Raw genomic sequence first — 19,878 nt, forward strand, 5'->3', positions numbered from 1 at the left:
ATCATAAATAAAGAAGTTATGGCAATTTTAGAGAAATTTAATACTTTGACCTTGAGAGTCAAGGTCATTCAAAGGTCAAGGTAAAATTCAACTTGCCAGGTACAGTAACCTCATGATAGCATGAAAGTATTTGAAGTTTGAAAGCAATAGCCTTGATACTTAAGAAGTAAAGTGGATCGAAACACAAAATTTAACCATATATTCAAAGTTACTAAGTCAAAAAAGGGCCATAATTCCGTAAAAATGACATCCAGAGTTATGCAACTTGTCCTTTTACTGTACCCTTATGATAGTTTGCGAGTGTTCCAAGTATGAAAGCAATATCTATGATACTTTAGGGGTAAAGTGGACCAAAACACAAAACTTAACCAAACTTTCAATTTTCTAAGTATAAAGGGCCCATAATTCCGTCCAAATGCCAGTCAGAGTTACATAACTTTGCCTGCACAGTCCCCTTACGGTAGTTAGTAAGTGTTGCAAGTATGAAAGCAATAGCTTTGATACTTAAGGAATCAAATGGACCTAAACACAAAACTTAACCAAAATTTTCAATTTTCTAAGTATAAAAAGGGCACATAATTCTGTCAAAATGCACGCCAGAGTTATCTTACTTTGCCTGCCCAGTCCCCTCATGATAGTAAGTAAGTGTACCAAGTTTGAATGCAATAGCATTGATACTTTCTAAAAAAAGTGGACCTAAACGCAAAACTTAACCAAAATTTTCAATTTTCTAAGTATAAAAAGGGCACATAATTCAGTCAAAATGCACGCCAGAGTTATCTAACTTTGCCTGCCCAGTCCCCTCATGATAGTTAGTAAGTGTACCAAGTTTGAATGCAATAGCATTGATACTTTCTGAGAAAAGTGGACCTAAACGCAAAACTTAACCGGACGCCGATGCCGACGCAGACGCCGACGCCGACGCCAAGGTGATGACAATAGCTCATAATTTTTTTTCAAAAAATAGATGAGCTAATAAAAAATAATTATAGAATATTGGTGTGTATGACTGTTTGCATGTGTTTAATAACCTATTAGAATTTGATTTCAAGTACACCCACATTTTCTATTTCCCTGAAAAAACTTTTTCTGTTGAAAAGTCACTGTACATTCTACAAAAAAGCATCACATGACTTTTCTGGAATGTTCTTTGTTTAAAACAGATGTCATTTGGATTAAATCAGATACAGTTTAAATGTAAAATGATGGAATATTAAGGGTTTAGTTGAAATGGATGAACATTGTCTATTGTGTAAGAATGTGAGTTTTTTTTATTTATTAATGCTATTGCTATAATCACTACAATTAGGTAATCTGTTGCATAAACTGTGTATGCAAATTAAATAACATGTGACAGATGCCAAAAAATGGTAGAACGTGAAAAATACCCCTGCTTCGAAAGTAACCAATGCACTGATACCGCTAGAAATTATACGGGCAAAAGCCCGCATAGCGGGCGTTGACCTTTCATACATATGGAATTTACAAAAATACACAAGGGATGCATCTCAAAAATTTTCGTCACGCGACATATATTTTAGCGATGCAATTATCTCCCTTGAATACTAATCTTGTCCATGTACTGCCTCTGTTTGTTTAGTTGCGAATTTATTTGATCCGATTAATTCAATATCTTAATGTTATTATTATCCTCAAAAATCAATAAATAAAACTGTTTAAAAAAATGGATTTGCTGAATTCATGAATATCGGCGTTGATTTCGAGCTCTCAAATGTTAAAGGGGAGCTAACCACTGCACATACAGCGTCCGGTGAATAACGACACCGTACTGTTTACTTGTCAGAATTCGTGACGCATTTACCATTCGCTATCAGAAAGCAGTTTTACTCGTGATCATGAGCAATAGTTGGGTAAGTTGCGGTTGTTATCCACGAGGAACACGTTTTTTTTACCAAATTTGACGTTATTGTGATTGAACTTTTCAGCATTTTAGCTAATTTTAACTGGTTTTAACTTCGTCTGCACTCACGTTCTCAATTCTCATTAATTTTCATATAAAAGGTTACACATCACTATATAAAGATTAGGCCTCAAACCATTTAAGTGATTAAAAATCGGTTGATAATTATTGTATTTGGTTACATAAAATATCAATTTATTGTTAAAGATTACCTTTTATAAAACGGAAACTGCTTTCGTCACATAGAAATTTTTCGCCGATTTTGAGATTAGTTCTATCTATGGCTATTCATTAAAACTATTTAAACAAAATCGGAATCCATGTATTTAACGTTTTGGTTATATTTCTTAAGAATATTCTACATGATTATACAAAGATCCTCTCTCTTTGGTATGTAAACATGGTAAAGATACGCTGTGATTGTTAATAATATTTCAACTTGCACTCAATTGTTTTCGTAAAACTGTGAATGATTGTAACGTACGCGGCCCTATTGTCGTCAGGATCCTTAAGTCGGCATGTTTATGTATACGTCATTTCCTTTTTCAATTTGACATTGAAGAGTGTTGGGCGCTTGAAATTTGAATGGTAAATATATTTACTTATTTCAGAATTTAAATTCATCTTTAAAAATAACAAATATATTATAGCAAATAAGCGCAAATCCCATGCTCAGTGGAGCGTTACAAATGTCATAGCGGGCGTAAGCAGTGTACGATTTATCGTGTCAAAGGCGACAACGTCCTTGAAGTTAGTAATAAGCCTTCTGAGTGTTATGAACACGTGACCAGGAACACGAGGCATTGAAAAACTTAATTGGTTATCTCCCTTTGACCTGAAACTGAAATTAATATATGGATATACGCGTAAATTTCATTGACGACTTTATGGCACACATGACGACTTAAAAGCACACCCATACATAAAAACAACATTAACTGTTTTAGTGATTAAGTCATAGACAATAACATAAACGTTACTTCATTTGTTTCTAACACGTTTCAGAAATATGGAAACAGATCGAAAAAAACGCAAATTGCGGAAATGGTCACAGCACAATATGGATGAAGCTTTTAAGTGCGTCCAAGCCGGCAAACTTTCGATTTCTGCAGCGGCTAAAACATATAGTGTCCCCAGAATGACATAAGCTGACAGGCTGTCAGGGAGGGTGAAACTGGTCGCAAAAATGGGGGCCTCAACCTACCTCTCTGCAGAAGACGAGGCGTCGCTTTGTAATTATATCGATTACATGGCGAAACGCGGTTTTCCATTGACAATCAGCGATATCAAAGGCTTTGCATTTTCAATTGCAAAAGAACGTGGTCATGCTGATACTTTTGAAAAAGATGGTCCGTCGAGGAAGTGGTGGCGAGGATTCAAAAAGCGGCATCCCGAATTTGGTCTCAGGCGCACTGATGCGTTAGACAGGGGAAGGGCTGTTATGGGTAGCACACATGTCATCAAAGGGTACTTCGATCTTCTCAAGGCCACACTAGATGAAAACAATCTATTTGATCAGCCCCAAAGAATATATAACTGTGATGAAGCGGCATTGTATCTCAATAAGTCAACCCAGAAGGTTGTGGTTCCCATCCGCCAGAAACACGCACACTCTCTCGCTGTTGCAACTAGTGAGCATATTTCCGTCCACTGTTGTGTAAACGCAGCTGGCAGTGCAATACCACCCATGGTCATTTTTTCGGGGAGTTTGCCGGGAGGTCCATACCACAAAAATGGACCTATCAACGCTCTATATTCTGCGTCTGATTCTGGATTCATGAATCAACATATGTATTTTGAATGGTTTGAGAAATGTTTCCTTAAGCATTGCGTACCAGAAAGGCCAGTTCTACTCATTCAAGACGGCGCATAATCTCACGTTAGCGTCCCACTGCTTAAGTCAGCAATTGCTAACGATGTCATCTTACTCAGTCTGCCGCCAAAAACAACGCACATTCTCCAACCTTTAGACGTGGCTGTGTACAGAAAAATGAAGATAGAAACGGCAAAAGTCATGTCACAGGTATTGCTTCGCTATGCATACATTATTTACTTACATCTAATTAATTTAATACTCATGGCGCTTTGTTTGAAATTACGTAAACACTGCCAACTCAAGCAAATATTTAACACTTCATATCCGCATGTGTAATTCTGTAAATGCTTTACTTGTAGGCGAAGCTTGTGAAGTCTGATCTTTGGGTTTCGAAGAAAGCTGTAAGTGGTGTTTTCAAGATTATCTTTGAAAAAACGTTCACAATGAGCGCGATTATCGAAGGTTTTCGCAAATGCGGGATTCATTCTTACAACCCGAATGCGATTGACAAGAATCTTCTTCTTCGTTCATGTGATGATGTCAGCGCAGAAAACATTGATTTGACTCAGACATGTTTTAGTCAGATAGATGATGCATGCGGGTCTGAATCGTCAAACAATGTAGATATTTCGGCAAATACGTCAGCATTGAATCTATCGAATGAATCTTTGCCGGCATTATCCTCTTCAGAAGTGTTCGGGGAGCTGAATTTCCTTGTAGGGGACGACGGGATACTGACGTTAGATACAACGCAGACAACGAACACTGAAAATCAAGTCGCAAGTTACGAGTCGGATAACGATAACTGCACGGCAGTGTTAGCTCTGAAAGCGGTAGAAAGTTCGTTGACACCGAGGAAGAAGCGTAAATATGAAGAGTGTCTGAACTTCGAAATTGATTTAGACCGCGATAACGTCTTCCAAAAGTGGAAAGCCCTGAAATTAGACATGGCCTCACACTGTAAACAGGTGCCGTCAACTTCATCTGTTAGCTTGCCATTAGAATCTGTGCCTGAAACGGACACAAACCCTCCTGCTCATGCAAATAAAGATAACAATGCTATGCAACACCCTTTAGTGAAAGCGGGTCTCATATCACCGGAACTTGTAGATATTTTGATCGTTCCATCGACTGGAAAACAAGAAAAAAAGAAAACTCAAAAGGCAAAAGTTCTTACAAGTGAAGAAGTTTTGAAGGAACTTGAAGAAAAAGAAAGAATGAAGAAAATGCAGGAAGAAGAGAAACAAAAACGAGCTTCTGATCGAGAACGTAAAAAATGGAACGAATCATACAACAAGCACAAAAGAAAGAAGAAATGAAAAAGAAGAAAGAAGAGAGAGAACGACGCAAGGAAGAAAAAGAAAATGCAAAGAAGGAAAAACAGAAACGTAACAATGATCACACGCCAAATGAAACGGAGCACAGTGGGTTAGTCAATCATATTTAAGAGTTTCGCATGCGCACGGGACTATCTGGCGTGTACATAAAAGTGATGGAGTTGCCCATAAAAAGCAACAATTGACATGCAAAATGCGTTTGTTACGTTAGTCGTTTGTAACGTAAGCCGTTAAAAGCTGTTCTTGTTTTGTTTAAACTTGTTAATTTTTTAAGTAACAAGCACTGTATAAACCGAAAGTTTATTTGCTTTGTTTTGCAACAAAATACGTCAATAAAATTCTTTTGTTTCTGTTAAGGTTGTCTGGTTTACAGTAGTGCCGACTTAACGAACACACTGACGACCCTTGGGCCACAGCGATGACGACCATAGGACGCATAGGTCTTTAAGCCGTCACAGCGTACCCCTCATCGTTGCATGCAAATTTTCGTGAAATAGTGTGTAACCTCGAGTTAAAAAGACTTGCATTGTCTCCCTTTATGTTTATACTTAAGGATCCTGACTGCAATAGGGCCGCGTACGTTAAATGATGTCTCTTTAGCTGACAACATTTTGATTAATGACGACAATAGGGCCGCGTACGTTAAACAATATTTAAACTTGTTCTCGATCATTTTGTACTACAGTAAACGGGTTCATACTGTAAAAAACTGTGATTACATAAACAAAGGATATTGCCTTATAAATGTATATTTTATTGATTTTTCTTTTGTTAAATATTTTAGAAGATAGTCTGTCAAGCACTGGGCGTCACACACTCCATACATTATTCTGCACAGCAAAACTGACTGGATGCTAAATACTCAACAACGATGCCATTCTGGATCTATCAAACTTTCCAGTGATGGAAATTATGCAATTGTGACCTTGAAATATTCAATAGTTCTGTTGGGTTATTTTTATGTAACATAAGTAGACTGTAAAGAAACTGCAGTTATTATGAAGAGTGTCTGTATGTCATCAAAAAGCAGTTCCAGCATAACAAATATCAGATGTACAAACAATAGTAAAAGAGAAGTGAAATAAACAACTAGCAGATAGCAAACATGTTAAATTTATGCTTATACATGTACTAATAGTGTCCATGCATTTATATAATTTTTTATGCAAGTCTAGCAGTTAATTAAAAGCGTGCCACAAGCAAGGAAGCGCACTCAGGTTTGGGATCATTGTGTTTTGAAGACTTCTAGCAAGACATTAAACTTTTAAACAATATTAACTAGCATGTTTTACTATAGAATTTGTTATATATTGTGTAATTGAATGTTAATTTTTCTGCCCCATGATATAGTGGCAAAATTGTGAATATTTTAATTGCAAAAATTCCTGTTGATCTTCGACATATATCTTTTTTATTCTTGCATAAATAATAATTGGACACATCATGCTGTTTTTATTTTATGTTTTTGTTTTAATATTTCATCAGTTTATGCCATGAGCAATTGCTTTCAATTCCTTCTTCTACTTCTTCCCATAAAGTGCATGAAGCATCGATACACCTTAGGTTAAAGAAAAAGACCACTTTCAAGCTCAATGCAAACAACCCGGGAATAATTGTTGTGTATACTTTTTTGGCTTTAATTGAATACCAATAGTTTTCCGATTTACATATGCAGGGCTTTCATTTAGATATGCGAATAAAATAAGGTTAAAACCCGGCTCCTTTTTTAAAGCTAAAGCCGAATAAATAAATTCGTACAACTTTTTAAAAACAGATAAAACGTTGATGAATTCAAAACTATAATTTAAGTTCAGAAGAAGTAGCACCAGAAAATAAATGAAAGAAAAGGTGTATCTAATAGTAAATAAATTTCTGCTATACAGAAAAAAACTCCTTCCGTATGCGTGTTTACTTGCTTGTTTCACTGTAGTAAACACTATTTGATTTATGGTACCATATAAGGTGAATTAATTTAATTGAACATTCTACGGTCATTTAAATATGTTGGGTTGGGAAGGAAGAATACAATGTTGACATAGAAATCATATAACATACTCGCTTTAAGTAAAAAAATGATCATTTCACCCTTCTACTTGATCTTCCGTCTTCAACTTGAATATTGAAATCCCTGCATATGTTCAAGAAACATAAAACACAATTTTAATAATAAAATACATTATTTATATTTTGACTATTTAGAAATAATTTTCTTTTTCGGTGGACAACAACTTTGCATATGCATGTTTGTTAAAAAAAATGTCATTCAGTTATTCGTTTCTAGCAGGGTCAAGATGAAATCATGGATGTCACACTGCTGTAAATATACCCATGTAAAGATAGATAAAATATATGTTGATATGCAAGTGATTTAAAGATGCCCAACAACTTATATTAAAATTAATCCTGATATTTATACATTTATTTTACTTTTAAACGCAGTTACTGTCATCTATTCAAGAGGTTTTTAAGATATAAATTTTAAATATTGTTTATTTAAAAAGTGAACAACCATTAAACTTGATATTAAAACGTTTGTAAACAAGACTAGTGGTTGCTACAAATGTATATCCATTGCCTAAATCTTAAAAAATTGTTTTTGGTTCATTTCTCTAAAAACGAATTACATTTTGGGAGTTGGGTTGTTCCATCAAAATGTACAGGCTTTTATTAGTAATCAATATGCAAACTAAAATAGACATCTTTTAAGCTTTTGTCTGCAAATTAGGTAGCACCTATAATCATATAAATAGCCGACACACAAGAATACCGGTAGCAATGCAACATGATTTTTTTTAAGTTGAATTTGCATTCAGAAAACATTATTTATGTTAAGAAACATCCTTTGTGAGTACAACACACTTTATTTGAATTAAAACTATTCAGTAGAAGTTAAGTTATGGATCTTTTTACCCTTAGCCCCGCAATACCATAAATATGCCCATATAGTAAAATCAAGAAAAAAGCAGCCCAACATTAGATCTACTAATTAAAGTTGAATTTGCAGTCAGAAAAAAATCTAGATGTTAAGAAACATCATGTCTGTGTACAACACACTTTATTTTAATGAAAACTATCCAGTAGAAGTTAAGTTATGGAGCTTTCAGTGTCGGACAGGGCTTTCGGACTGGATGGTTATGGACTGGGTAGAACACTATGGGAAAATACTTCTTCAAAATCAGAACTGTCAAACAAATCTTGGCTCATCTTTCCTGAAATTCAATTTTACATGTCAAACTTGGCATGGTTTATAGGACACAAATGTCCCAAACTTAAATATTGTCAGAAAGAATCATGCAAAGATGATTTTAAAAACCTTTGTTACAAAAGAAGAAATGGTTTGTGAAAAGCCATTTTCTTCTTTTGACACAATGTTTTCCGGTCCATTTTGATATAAAATTATTATTTTCCATTATTAACATGTGTTGTCGTCTGCTGATACTTTCAATTCACACATATTGATTTTTTTATGTGGGGTTAACTTATTGGTATATTCAGAATGCAAAAAAAATCAGCAATGAAAACGTGACGCGAAAGAGCAGTGGAACGAAGGCAATGGTGACGAAGAGTATTTCTTTCCAGTGTTTTTTTTCATGGAAATTTTGGGGCCGATATTCGGCCCCATTCCCCTCAAAAAAGAGTATATATTTTCCCCCCATTAAAAAAAAAAAATCCCCACCAAGATGAAAAAAAAAAAAATATATATATATTTTTAGAAAGAACTCAGTGCCCCAGATAAGCTGCGTATCTGCGTCTTTCACCCTATTAAAATGTTGAAAAACGCAAAGAAATTCAATATCATGCGTATTGAAAAAGCTATCAATTTGATTTTTACGCAAAAGCGTAAAATTCGATGCGTACGACACACTAGCTTCGATCGAAAATGCTTTGCTCATGTTCGGTATTTTCTTTTGAAATTATTATCGTAACGCGGCGACGCTTTTATTCAGCAAGCGCCTGGATGACAGAGCAGAAAAACAGGCAAAGTTATTCAAACGCTCTGCGGACTAGACATAGATATCATAAAGCGTTTGACCATAATATTGACAACGGCATACATGCGTTTTCAATCTGACTTAATCCGTCGTTCATTGTGCGTGTATTTGTAAAGCGTCTGTACTGTCAGTTTATATTACGATGCGAAATAAAAATGCCAAAGAGAGGTCGAAAGACGTCCGCTATTGTTGTGCCAAAATATCTGTCAATCACAAACTTTCTCGAAACAAGAAAGCAAGAGCCAATAAGTGCCGAATTATTCGTGTTATCGATTTTTTTTTAGTTTTAAGTTTATATTAAGGACAGTTTCAAGGATTAAAGATGTTATGAAACATCAGTTTATTAAAGTTAATTATGATAGTTTACAGTTTTATTGCATCAATACAAGTGTGCAGCTTCAACATAGGTAAAGCAGAAATGATTTTAAAGTATGCATTTTTTTAACTAATTTCACCCTATTTCAAGAATGAAATCACCCTATTTTTCAAAATCAATGGGTGAAAACCCTATTTCCCAAATAATTATCTGGGGCACTGAGAACTGTTTCATAATCATGATAAATATATCTCAAATTTATTTCATAAATAATTAACAAAGTATATAACTATAATTTATATGATTTTTAATTATTATAAAGTGTTATATCAAATTAGATTTTTCTCCCAAAATGGCCAGGAAAAGGCCTGATGTATCTATATTGTGTCAATATTTGTTGATAAAAACATTCCAATTTAGTCCATTTTATTGATAAAAAAGCTCAAATTTGCCATTTATTCGATTTAAAAAACTCAATTAGACTCAAAATGGCTAAGAAAACTGAGACTGTGCATGAAGGCTGAACTGTCTGAAACTAATGTTGAAAAAATCATTGATATATATTTCAGAAAAGGGACAGAAACATTCTACTGTGAATATTATATTCATACAAACATGTGTATTTATATAATAAATATCATTACATATAAAAGAGTGAATTTTTAATTTTCCCCTTTTCCTAAAAAACAACGCATTTTTCCCCTTTGGATGGGCATCGCCACCATTCCCCTATAAGTGAAAAAAAACTGCTTTCTTGTTTTCAATCAACATTGTTTTGGAATGGTAAAAACTATATGTATAGTTACAGTACACTCCACGCGTTTTCCCCAAAAAACGCGCTCCCTCCGCGGGGTTTTTTCTGCTAGCGAGTGTTCACGCGGCGTTGGAAGAGGGAGGTGAACTCGATAAAACGCTCGGCGTTACGCTGCGTTCGCTAATTCCCGCGGCGTGTATTACTTTAGGCTAGTCGGTAAATGCAGACACTTTCCGTTCTTATCAGTGACCGCCGCGCAACGCCGCGTTAGCAGTGTGCTACTGGGCATGCCAAAAAATAAAAACATTGTTATAATAAATTGTTTAAATACTGTGGTACATGTATTAAAAAGATGATTGTATAGACAATTAATACGTATAAAAATTATGTTTTTTAATTCACAGGTACGTCTACAATATGAATTAGTCTAATATAATACATTTGACAAATTAATATTTAAATCATAACACATATGACACAAGAATAATGTTCCGTAAAATTTCCAAATGAGAATAATAATTAGTAATCCGAAACACACTACGATTTTTAATTGTTAACACGACGTTTACAAATGCTTCCAATATACAGTCATCATGTATATATTTCCCGACAAAAGCGCGCGAAAATTATGCTGCAATGTACAAGGTCAAGGTACAATGTATACTCCTGCAAAGCGTGCGTGTATTAATTTTTTTGATACAAACTTTGTAGCGCAGAGAACATTGAATTTTGTTGATTTCGGTAAAAAGTTTCTTTGGTATTTATTAACAAAATTATATCGCGAATAAGTTGATATTTCCTCTAATATAATTTCAAATCGAACACGCCGAATCTTTATCGTTACGGTATTTTAGTAGAGAAATTATTTTAACACTAATTGTACAGTAAACTGAATAAAGAAGACATCTGGGCGGAACTGGATTTTAAGTGTTTGACGTTATGAAAACACGCAAAGCTTGTCTACTGACCAATTGTGTAGACTGCTGTCTGCGGTGTTTTGACAAAAGGGATTAACATGTGTGAATGTCACTCTGCCGATTTGGTCCATAATTACTGGTAAACATTGTTTAGAATGTCGACGCAACAAGAATACAACTGAATATTAAATGCAATTATCAAGTCAATAGTTACCACCTTTTAGCAATCAATGGAATAACCTACAAACAAAGAGAAAATCAATGCATTAGCGAGCAGAGAATTGACTTTGTTCCGACAATTAAAACCATTCCTTATGCATTCGTTGAACGTGTTCACTTGAGTAAGTTATGCCTTTAGACAGGAAGCGGCTTTTCTTTGATTACGTCAAACTGTCAATTCACACAGATTTGAGAGCTTTTTAGGGTCCTTGGTCATTTGTATACATGTTTAGTATAGAAAATCACCTGCTAACATGAAAACTTTGGATTAAATTATCAAAATAAAAACAATGTTGCAAACTGTGTTTATATTTATTGGTAAGTATTAGTTAAAAGACGACGTTTTGTGTGTAGTAAATCAACGAGTTTTCTATACAACAACAACTACTTCTACAACCACGTCGGGATCGATCTATCTTGGTTGTTTTTTTTTAATTGTAAATATTATACTACATGTACATGTATGTACTTGTAATAAATGTAATTTTATTTGAAAATCAGGAAGTCAAACAAAATTAAATTGATCGTTATCTCGTAAAACGCGGAGTTTCCCCCGCGTTGCCAACGCCGAGGGCCGCCGCGTCGGCTTATCAGTTTTGCCGATCGTTAACCGCCGCGTCCAAAATCATGCAAACGCCGCGTATAGCGGGATTTTCTTAATCTCCCTCTAGGTCGAAACCCGCGGAGTATGGAGGGAAATTGGGGAAAACGCGAGGAGTGTACTGTAGTAACCATTTCATGATCAGTATTTTTATATCATGAATTGATTTGAAAGAAAAAAAACATAAGCATTCACAAAATACAAATGGGCAATAACGAAAGTACGGCATTGCGCCATTTTATTTTCATTTTATGGGATCATATCAAAACCTAAAGTAAGTTATTCTCCGATAGATTATTGCCTAAACAATGCTCAAATATGTTAGTAAATACATTAATATGTCTTACTGTTGCAAGAAAAGATGCGAGGTATAAGACTACACAAACATAAATGGAAAAATGCGATTTTACTATTCTACCTCTTTTAGCTGGTTTTCCAAGAGAAAGAATGGTTACCCGCTTCAGGGAATTATCGTATTTGAATATGCAAATTTGTTTTGGTTCCTTCTCGCACGTTTTCAGTTCTTAAAATAGCGTAATATATTCGCACTGTTCTTGGGTCAAAAACGTACCTCATAAATATTCATGAGATCAAAATAAGGGACGCTACTCTAATCGATTTTGCATCGCTAATACCGGATTTGAGTATACTATGAAGACAAATCTTACAAATTGTCGGGTAGACCTGACGACATTTATAACTCGCGATAAAGGGTTATGTTGACAAGGCCACGGCATGACTAGGTCGTGGAAAATTTGAGTTTAAACTTTCCATCAACAAATATGGTCATGCTGTCATATGGTGTAGCAAAACTATCAAGAAATGTGCCATTCAAACAAAGGGACAGCAAAAAGTATACGCACCTGTCTTTTATTCATTCGACGTACATCGTCAAGAAAGTCAAAGTCCATCATCCCCATGATTTGTGGAAGTAAATGATCAAAATGTGAAACAAAACCGGCACAAATTTTCACTGACGACAACTTCCGCTTAATAACTGATGCGTTTGATTGACTAAAGAAGTTCATGGTTTAATCGATTATGTATCATGAAGGTTACACACAGCTATATTTCGACTATTATTGAACCAACCTTCGCGCAGAGATTTGACTGGAACCAGCATAGCTGGATTGTATGTGAGAGCAAGGAAAGTGTTAAAGTGAGCATGTTATTAATTAATCAAAGCGACCCGATTTGAATGCACAAGTAAGCACATGCGGAATTTCTTCCAATTTGACCCAAAGTCCACTGTATAAGACCACGCCAAAATTGAATATGTGTCAGATAATTAATTTAAAGTCAATTGGTGAATAAATGAAAAAGTTAATATGATAGTAGGTGCTACCTAATTTACGGGCAAATGCTTAGATATTTTATTACCATGTGTTGTAATACCTATATGGAAATTATTGTGTACAAAACATTACAAGACTTTCAATAAAAAAGTAATACATCCAAAAAAAAAAAATTATATTTTTTGCTTGATGATAGAATTGTTTTATATCAGCCAAGCTTAATTAAGATCTTATATCTTATAATTGCGTGCTTTTCTAGCCTCTGTAATACAAAGCTGGTTCAGTGGCTTCGGCGTAGTGGATATGGTGTCCGCTTAGCGACTGTGGGGTCTTGGTATTGATCCCTTAACTTAAGAGTGAGTGTTCTTTAGACGACCCTTAAGATGCCAAGTACTGGTCCTACCTCGGAAACAGGTTGTTTCATTAAATGTCTCAAAATCTGGCTAAATTTTGATTATCAATGTATAATTATGTGGAACTGAAGGACAGCGAACGTGTTTGAAATTGAAGTATGTCATCAATACAGGCATCTGACAGGATTTTACTTTCCTTTGGTAAAGTAGTGTCGCTTAGTTGAAATTATGCTGCCACTAAAAAACTAGTCATTGTGTAGCAATTCATAAATAATAGTCTAAACTGCAAACAATTAGTTTGTAAGCAAAAAAAAAAGTTATATCATCCATATTTTTTATTTATACATTTTAGTAACACATAAAACAAACATAGATGAATCAGTAATAATGTGAGCTTATTTAATTGTTATAATGATTGTCTTTCTATGCTTAGCTCCTAGCAGAAGCATGTCAAAGATGTTAATATATTCAGTACATATATATACAAAGGTATATGGTTTTGAGATTAAAAACACTTAAATCACCTATTTTCATGTATAAGAATAGTAACAAAATCAACAAATACTAAAACACTGTCATTAACTTACAAAAATATTTACGTACATGTGCTAACAAAGTGATGTTATCTTTTGAAAAACTGTGAAATCAATGGCCTATGTATCATAAACCATTTTTTAAATACATGCATGAAAAATAAGTATAACAAAGCACAGTATTCAGTTTGTTTAAGTCAATATCTTAGACAATTGTATTACATAAAAAAAATACAAAATGCTGGCTTTGAACAAGCGTTTACAAATTTATCGTGGAACAACAAGTAAAAGCCAATTGATTAATTACACAATAAACAGGAAATATCTTAATGCATTAAATAAACGAGCTTGTATATACTGTTTAGAATGACACTATCTTACTTAAAAAATGATCACAACACAGTGGTCTAGGTAGTGAGTCTTTTTACATACTTAGTTTTTTTATTACTAGTTTAACATTTATTTTCATGCACTGTTAATTTTACAACACTTTGACAATGTTTGAACACCTGATCGTCATAACAACGTAGCTGATTTTTGTATACAGACATACATATATAGAATCTTCACAGTTCTATAAAATTTAACACATGTTCCATCCAAGAAAATCCATGAACAAGATCACCACTGGTTGTATCTTTCTTCATTGGACACTTTGATAGTGCAAGAATCACCCCTTTGTTGATTTCTGAAAACTATCTGTTTTGCTCTATGGAATGGCTTGTGTAATGCCCAGCACTTGGCAGAACAGCTTCTAAAAATGGAAAACCATAAACAATCATAAAATTTGAAAAATAAATATAAGACAGACATTTTTTAAATGTCTTTTTTGTTGATTTTGACACAAGGTTAATTGTGGTACAAAAATGATGTTTGCAAGCATGGCTTCTTACTTCTAATTTTCTGCAAATAAAATCATGTGTGATCTTACATTTACAATCCAATCCTAATTACATTCGGGGACGATCACAACATTATTAGAATATGTGGTTTGAGGCCTAATCTTTATATAGTGATGTGCAAACATGCATATGCATATAAATCATAAATGTGACCGGGGAAAGTGCAGACAAAGTAAAAAGAAGTTAAAAAATACTGAAAAGTTTAATCGGAATTACTTTAAATTTTGTGAATACTCGTGTTCCTGAGGGATTACAACCGCAACTTACCGAAATATTGCGCTGATCACATGTAAAACTGCTTTTTGAGAGCGAATGGAAAATGCGTCACGAATGTTGACATATAAACAGTTGGGTGGCGTTATTGAAATACCGCGAGAATACTGCGAGAATACAGATGCCGATAATAATGTTTTGATTTTTTTTAAATCCTGGGTCAAAAGTTATTATCGTGTGCGTCGCATGTTGTTAGTAAAATGAGTGAAAATGTCTTCATTTTACCCCTATAACTTTTGACCCAGGGGTCAGATAAAAGTTCCACATAGTGCACCGTCGCACCTATGCTCATTGCTACCATGTGTGTAAGTTTCAAGGTTTTAGTGGTAATAGTGAAGGAGGAGATAGTGGCCAAAACAGACGGACAAAACGCGGAGATCAATACAATATCCCCACGCTTTTAAAAGCGTAGGGATAATAATTCATTCGAATGTTAATGTTGTACGTGGATAAACATTATGTAGGAGAAGTTTTCCTGAAAATTTGCGGCGCAAGAACAGATTGACAGGCCCTCGTGGCTATTTCATTGTACAATATATATATATATATATATATATATATATATATATATATATATATATATATATATATATATATATATATATATATAATCTGGTTGGGCCAGATTACATGTGTCTGAACATAGGAAGTTGCAAAATTACATCAACAGCTTGGGCAAAAACTTTGTGTAAAGCGTGGCGTCAGCATGCCATTAAAATAGATACTAATTGCTTTCATTACTTTTAATGAGAATTTAATGAGATACTGCCATATCCGCTCAAAGGTTAACTACATTTTAATTGACAATTAATTGCTTCATAATGTTCACAGATTCTGAAGTACTGCCACATCTGCTTAACAGATACACTCATTCTCTCAAAATCTAGACAAATAGCGTCGCTGATACTCAAACTAAATTTACTGTATTGTTAATGTTCGGATATATACAAATACGCTTGCTATCAAAGTGAAACAAAAATTATGTACATTATGTATACATATAGGATCGGATATGTTCCCGTTGATAACACTGGCGGATAGTGTGTCTTGGATAGCACATGACTATGGAAAAAGGCCATACGAAACTATTTAAGAAATGTCATAATGCATTGCAAACATGTGAATTACAACTTGTATCATTATATTAAAGTCGGCAATTTGATACATAAACATTTTTATTCAATATCTACCATATCCCCAAAACAGGAAATATGGCCAGTTGTTTTTTATCCCCACGCTTTTAAAAGCGTGGGGATATTGTGGTTATCTCCGCCGTCTGTCCGTCCGTCCTGGCCACTTTCTCCTCCTACACTATTAGCACTAGAACCTTGAAACTTACACACATAGTAGCTATGAGCATATGTGCGACTTGGAATTTCGGTCTGACCCCTGGGTCAAAAGTTATGGGTAAATCGTTAAAATTTTATGGGTAAAATCTCTGACCCAGCCCCATCCCAACCCCCATAACTTTTGACCCAGGGGTCAGATCAAAATTCCAAAAAGTGCACCGTCGCACATATGCTCATAGCTACAATGTGTGTAAGTTTCAAGGTTCTAGTGGTAATAGTGTAGGAGGAGATAGTGGCCAATGGGGGTTGGTGTTGGGCCGGGTCAGAGATTTTCACTCATTTTTTAAGGTTATTTTACATTAACTATTTCATTTCTACACCGATTTACTTCAAATTGATACTGAACATCTCTTATGACAAAACGGATAATCTCAACTATGCATGGCCCCATTACCAACCCTGGGGCGCCCCGCCCACATAGACCACGCCCACCCAACATTTTGTTTTAACATAACTTCTTCATTTATTCACCAATTGACTTCAAATTAATACTGAACATATCTTACGACAACACGGTCTATCTCGACCATCCATATTTTATCGAGAGGTCCACGGGTACTACTTCCTCGTACCCCCAATTTTTTTTTCGCACCCACAATTTTTCGTACCCAATATTTTTTTCGTAACCAACATTTTTTTCGTACCCAATTTTTTTTTTCCTTCCCAATTTTTTTTCCTACCCCAATTTCCCCGTACCCCCATATTTTTTTTTGTACCCAAAATTTTTCGTACCCATTTTTTTTCGTACCCAATTTTTTTGTTCGTACCCAATTTTTTTTCGTACCCAATTTTTTTGTTCGTACCCAAAGTTTTGTTCGTACCCAAATTTCTTTTCATTCCCAATTTTTTTTCGTACCCACATTTTTTCGTACCCAATTTTTTTTGCGTATCCCTTTTTTTTCGTACCCAAATTAATCTAATTGATACTGAACTTCTCTTATGACAATACGGTCAATCTCAACTATGCATGGCCCCATTACCAACCCTGGGGCGCCCCGCCCACATAGACCACGCCCACCCAAAATTTTGTTTTAACATAACTTTTTCATTTATTCACCAATTGACTTCAAATTAATACTGAACATCTCTTATGACAACACGGTTTATCTCGACCATCCATGTCCACATTACCCACCCCGGGGCCCTACCAACATAGGCCGTGCCCACCCAAAATTGCCTTTTAATATAACATCTATGCGGCCTGGGGATACGCGGAGGCCTCTGCCGCGCCATTTCTAGTTATAACTGAATTTAAGTGGCATCTCATAACAAAACACTAATTTTTATAAGCAATCGGGTTATCATACACATAAATATTTAATTTTCCCCAAAATCTAGAGTAATAACGGTATTCATAGAAAAACTGGACAATATCCCAGGAAACAATGATATCCTTAAATAAAGAGTTAAAGAGAAAAACGAAAAGGTAAAACAGATACAGAGCTTAGGAGAGAATGGAAGTCCTTGAGTGGATTGAGCAATCGACAAAAGAGTCTTAAAGACATGCACACCGGGTGACAGATCAGTACGTGTATCAACCCTGATTAAAATGGACTTCAGTGAAAACTATCCCCGCACAACTCTAGAAAAATTCCAGCATGTTTATTGTAATATAAACGACGAAAACCGGCTTGAACAAAGTAGTTCCATGTATGTTAAAGAGAAATTGAGCAATATCTCAAATATGGTCATTAACACAATAAAAAAATAGCAGATCAACAGTTGGCATTGACATAATAAACAAAATAGTAATGCGCAGTGTTAAAAAAAAGCCATTCACATTTGTTGACGGATTCACCTTATTTAATTATCTTAACATAACGATATTCGATTTAGTGAGCATTTTTAACAGCCTTTAGATTTGACCTCATCATTGCCATACTTTGAATGTGGTCATGACAATTCCTCATGCTATAACAAATTGGAACCACAAAGCTCAATGCAGATAATGCCGTGAAAAAAGAAGAGTTCTGATCCGAGACACATATTATCTCTGTGTATGGTGTGCCATGCTTCAACCCATGATAGTGCAATTAATTACGAATTGATGACATAAGGGGATGATGAGACCAATAAAGATAGTTTACCAAAGGAACCTACGAAAGGTCCCATGAAGCTACATGCTGTACTTGGAGCAGAATCTGCTACCACTGTATGGGTGCGCAATGCAAGTTGTGCTTTTTCTTACTATTTTAAAGGAGTATATTTTATTGTCACATCAAACTGTATTTGGGAAAATATTTTTGGAAAAGCAAACTGATACTGATCATTCCGATGATTTCACAATAGAAGCAGGAGAAGAACACATTAATGTTGAGATAACAAAAGATGGGCGAAATCAAAAGAGACACATGTGGAATTACAAAAGAGTCGGTTAGACAGGTCCATAATTGTTTGTCAGATCATTGTAGCTCAGCACAAAGAAACAATTTTAATACGTTAGGCTTGTAAAAATGATGATAATGACACTATCTACTATACATGTAAACGTCTTTACCAACAGTGGTAAATGTACTGATCTGTTCAACTGGACAATACAGCAGAATAAGATTTGGATTGAGCCTGAAGATATCATATAATAAATTGTTGCCCCAGAACCAACAGGGAAAACCAACGGATTTTCTCTATTCCAAATGACATATTTGCCGTCCTTAATGACTGAATATCTTTTTGAACATCATGATATAATCAGTCTACGTATCAAGTGGGCTCCTGTCTAAATATTCATTTTATCAGCATTTAACCTTGGAGTCGAGAGGTATTTGCTCTGACCAACATCTACATTTTACGCTTGTCGATACTTGGCATACATTCCAAAAGATTTAATAATCATAATGTAGACTAATTTTCTTCTCAAGTTTTAACTAAGCGTATTGGTACACATACATTTGATAAAAGACGCTCATTGCAAACCAATAGAGACCCCGGATCGCACTTTTTGTGCATGACTGCGTATAAAGAAATAAAACATTGCCTTGAATGGATTTGCGTTCATTCTAAATTTTAATTCAATTTGCCAATGGTTGTTTTTTTTATAATTTAATCTGAACTGCGCTACATAACTCACCCTCATGCTACACCCGCATACACTATCCTCATGCTCAACCAACATACCTCACCCTCATGCTCCACCCACAGAATCTACTCTCGTGCTCCACAAACATACCACAACCTCTTGCTACACACACATATGCTACCCTCATGCTCCACCCACATAGCCCACCCTCATGATTCACCCACATACCACACTCTCATGCTCAGCCCATATGCTCCACCCATATTCCCCACCCACATAACCCC

The 19,878-nt window shown here is 35.0% G+C and overlaps 2 protein-coding genes across 2 annotated transcripts in view; one reads left to right on the forward strand and one right to left on the reverse strand.

Annotated features, from left to right (window-relative positions):
• Positions 1-12,896, reverse strand: part of LOC127873476 (signal peptidase complex catalytic subunit SEC11A) — a 31,735-nt gene extending 18,839 nt beyond the window's left edge. Inside the window, exon 1 of the mRNA XM_052417359.1 lies at positions 12,737-12,896. Coding sequence (XP_052273319.1) covers positions 12,737-12,793 — 57 coding nt within the window. The 5' untranslated portion in view covers positions 12,794-12,896. The remainder of the gene's footprint in view (positions 1-12,736) is intronic.
• Positions 3,834-5,430, forward strand: LOC127873473 (uncharacterized). Its single transcript, XM_052417352.1, has 2 exons — positions 3,834-3,944; positions 4,097-5,430. The coding sequence occupies exons 1-2, from the start codon at positions 3,912-3,914 to the stop codon at positions 5,054-5,056; spliced, it is 993 nt and encodes a 330-aa protein (XP_052273312.1). The 5' UTR covers positions 3,834-3,911; the 3' UTR covers positions 5,057-5,430.
• Positions 12,897-19,878: the final 6,982 nt, after the last annotated feature.

Source organism: Dreissena polymorpha, chromosome 3 (assembly GCF_020536995.1).
Source record: "Dreissena polymorpha isolate Duluth1 chromosome 3, UMN_Dpol_1.0, whole genome shotgun sequence".
Classification (NCBI taxonomy): domain Eukaryota; kingdom Metazoa; phylum Mollusca; class Bivalvia; order Myida; family Dreissenidae; genus Dreissena; species Dreissena polymorpha.

What these genes read in the sequence shown, in the direction of transcription:
- LOC127873473 (XM_052417352.1), top strand. Translation starts at nt 3,912, where the DNA reads ATGAAGATAGAAACGGCAAAAGTCATGTCACAG. An exon ending in CGGCAAAAGTCATGTCACAG is followed by an intron (nt 3,945 to 4,096) that starts GTATTGCTTCGC and finishes CTTTACTTGTAG; the next exon opens with GCGAAGCTTGTGAAGTCTGA.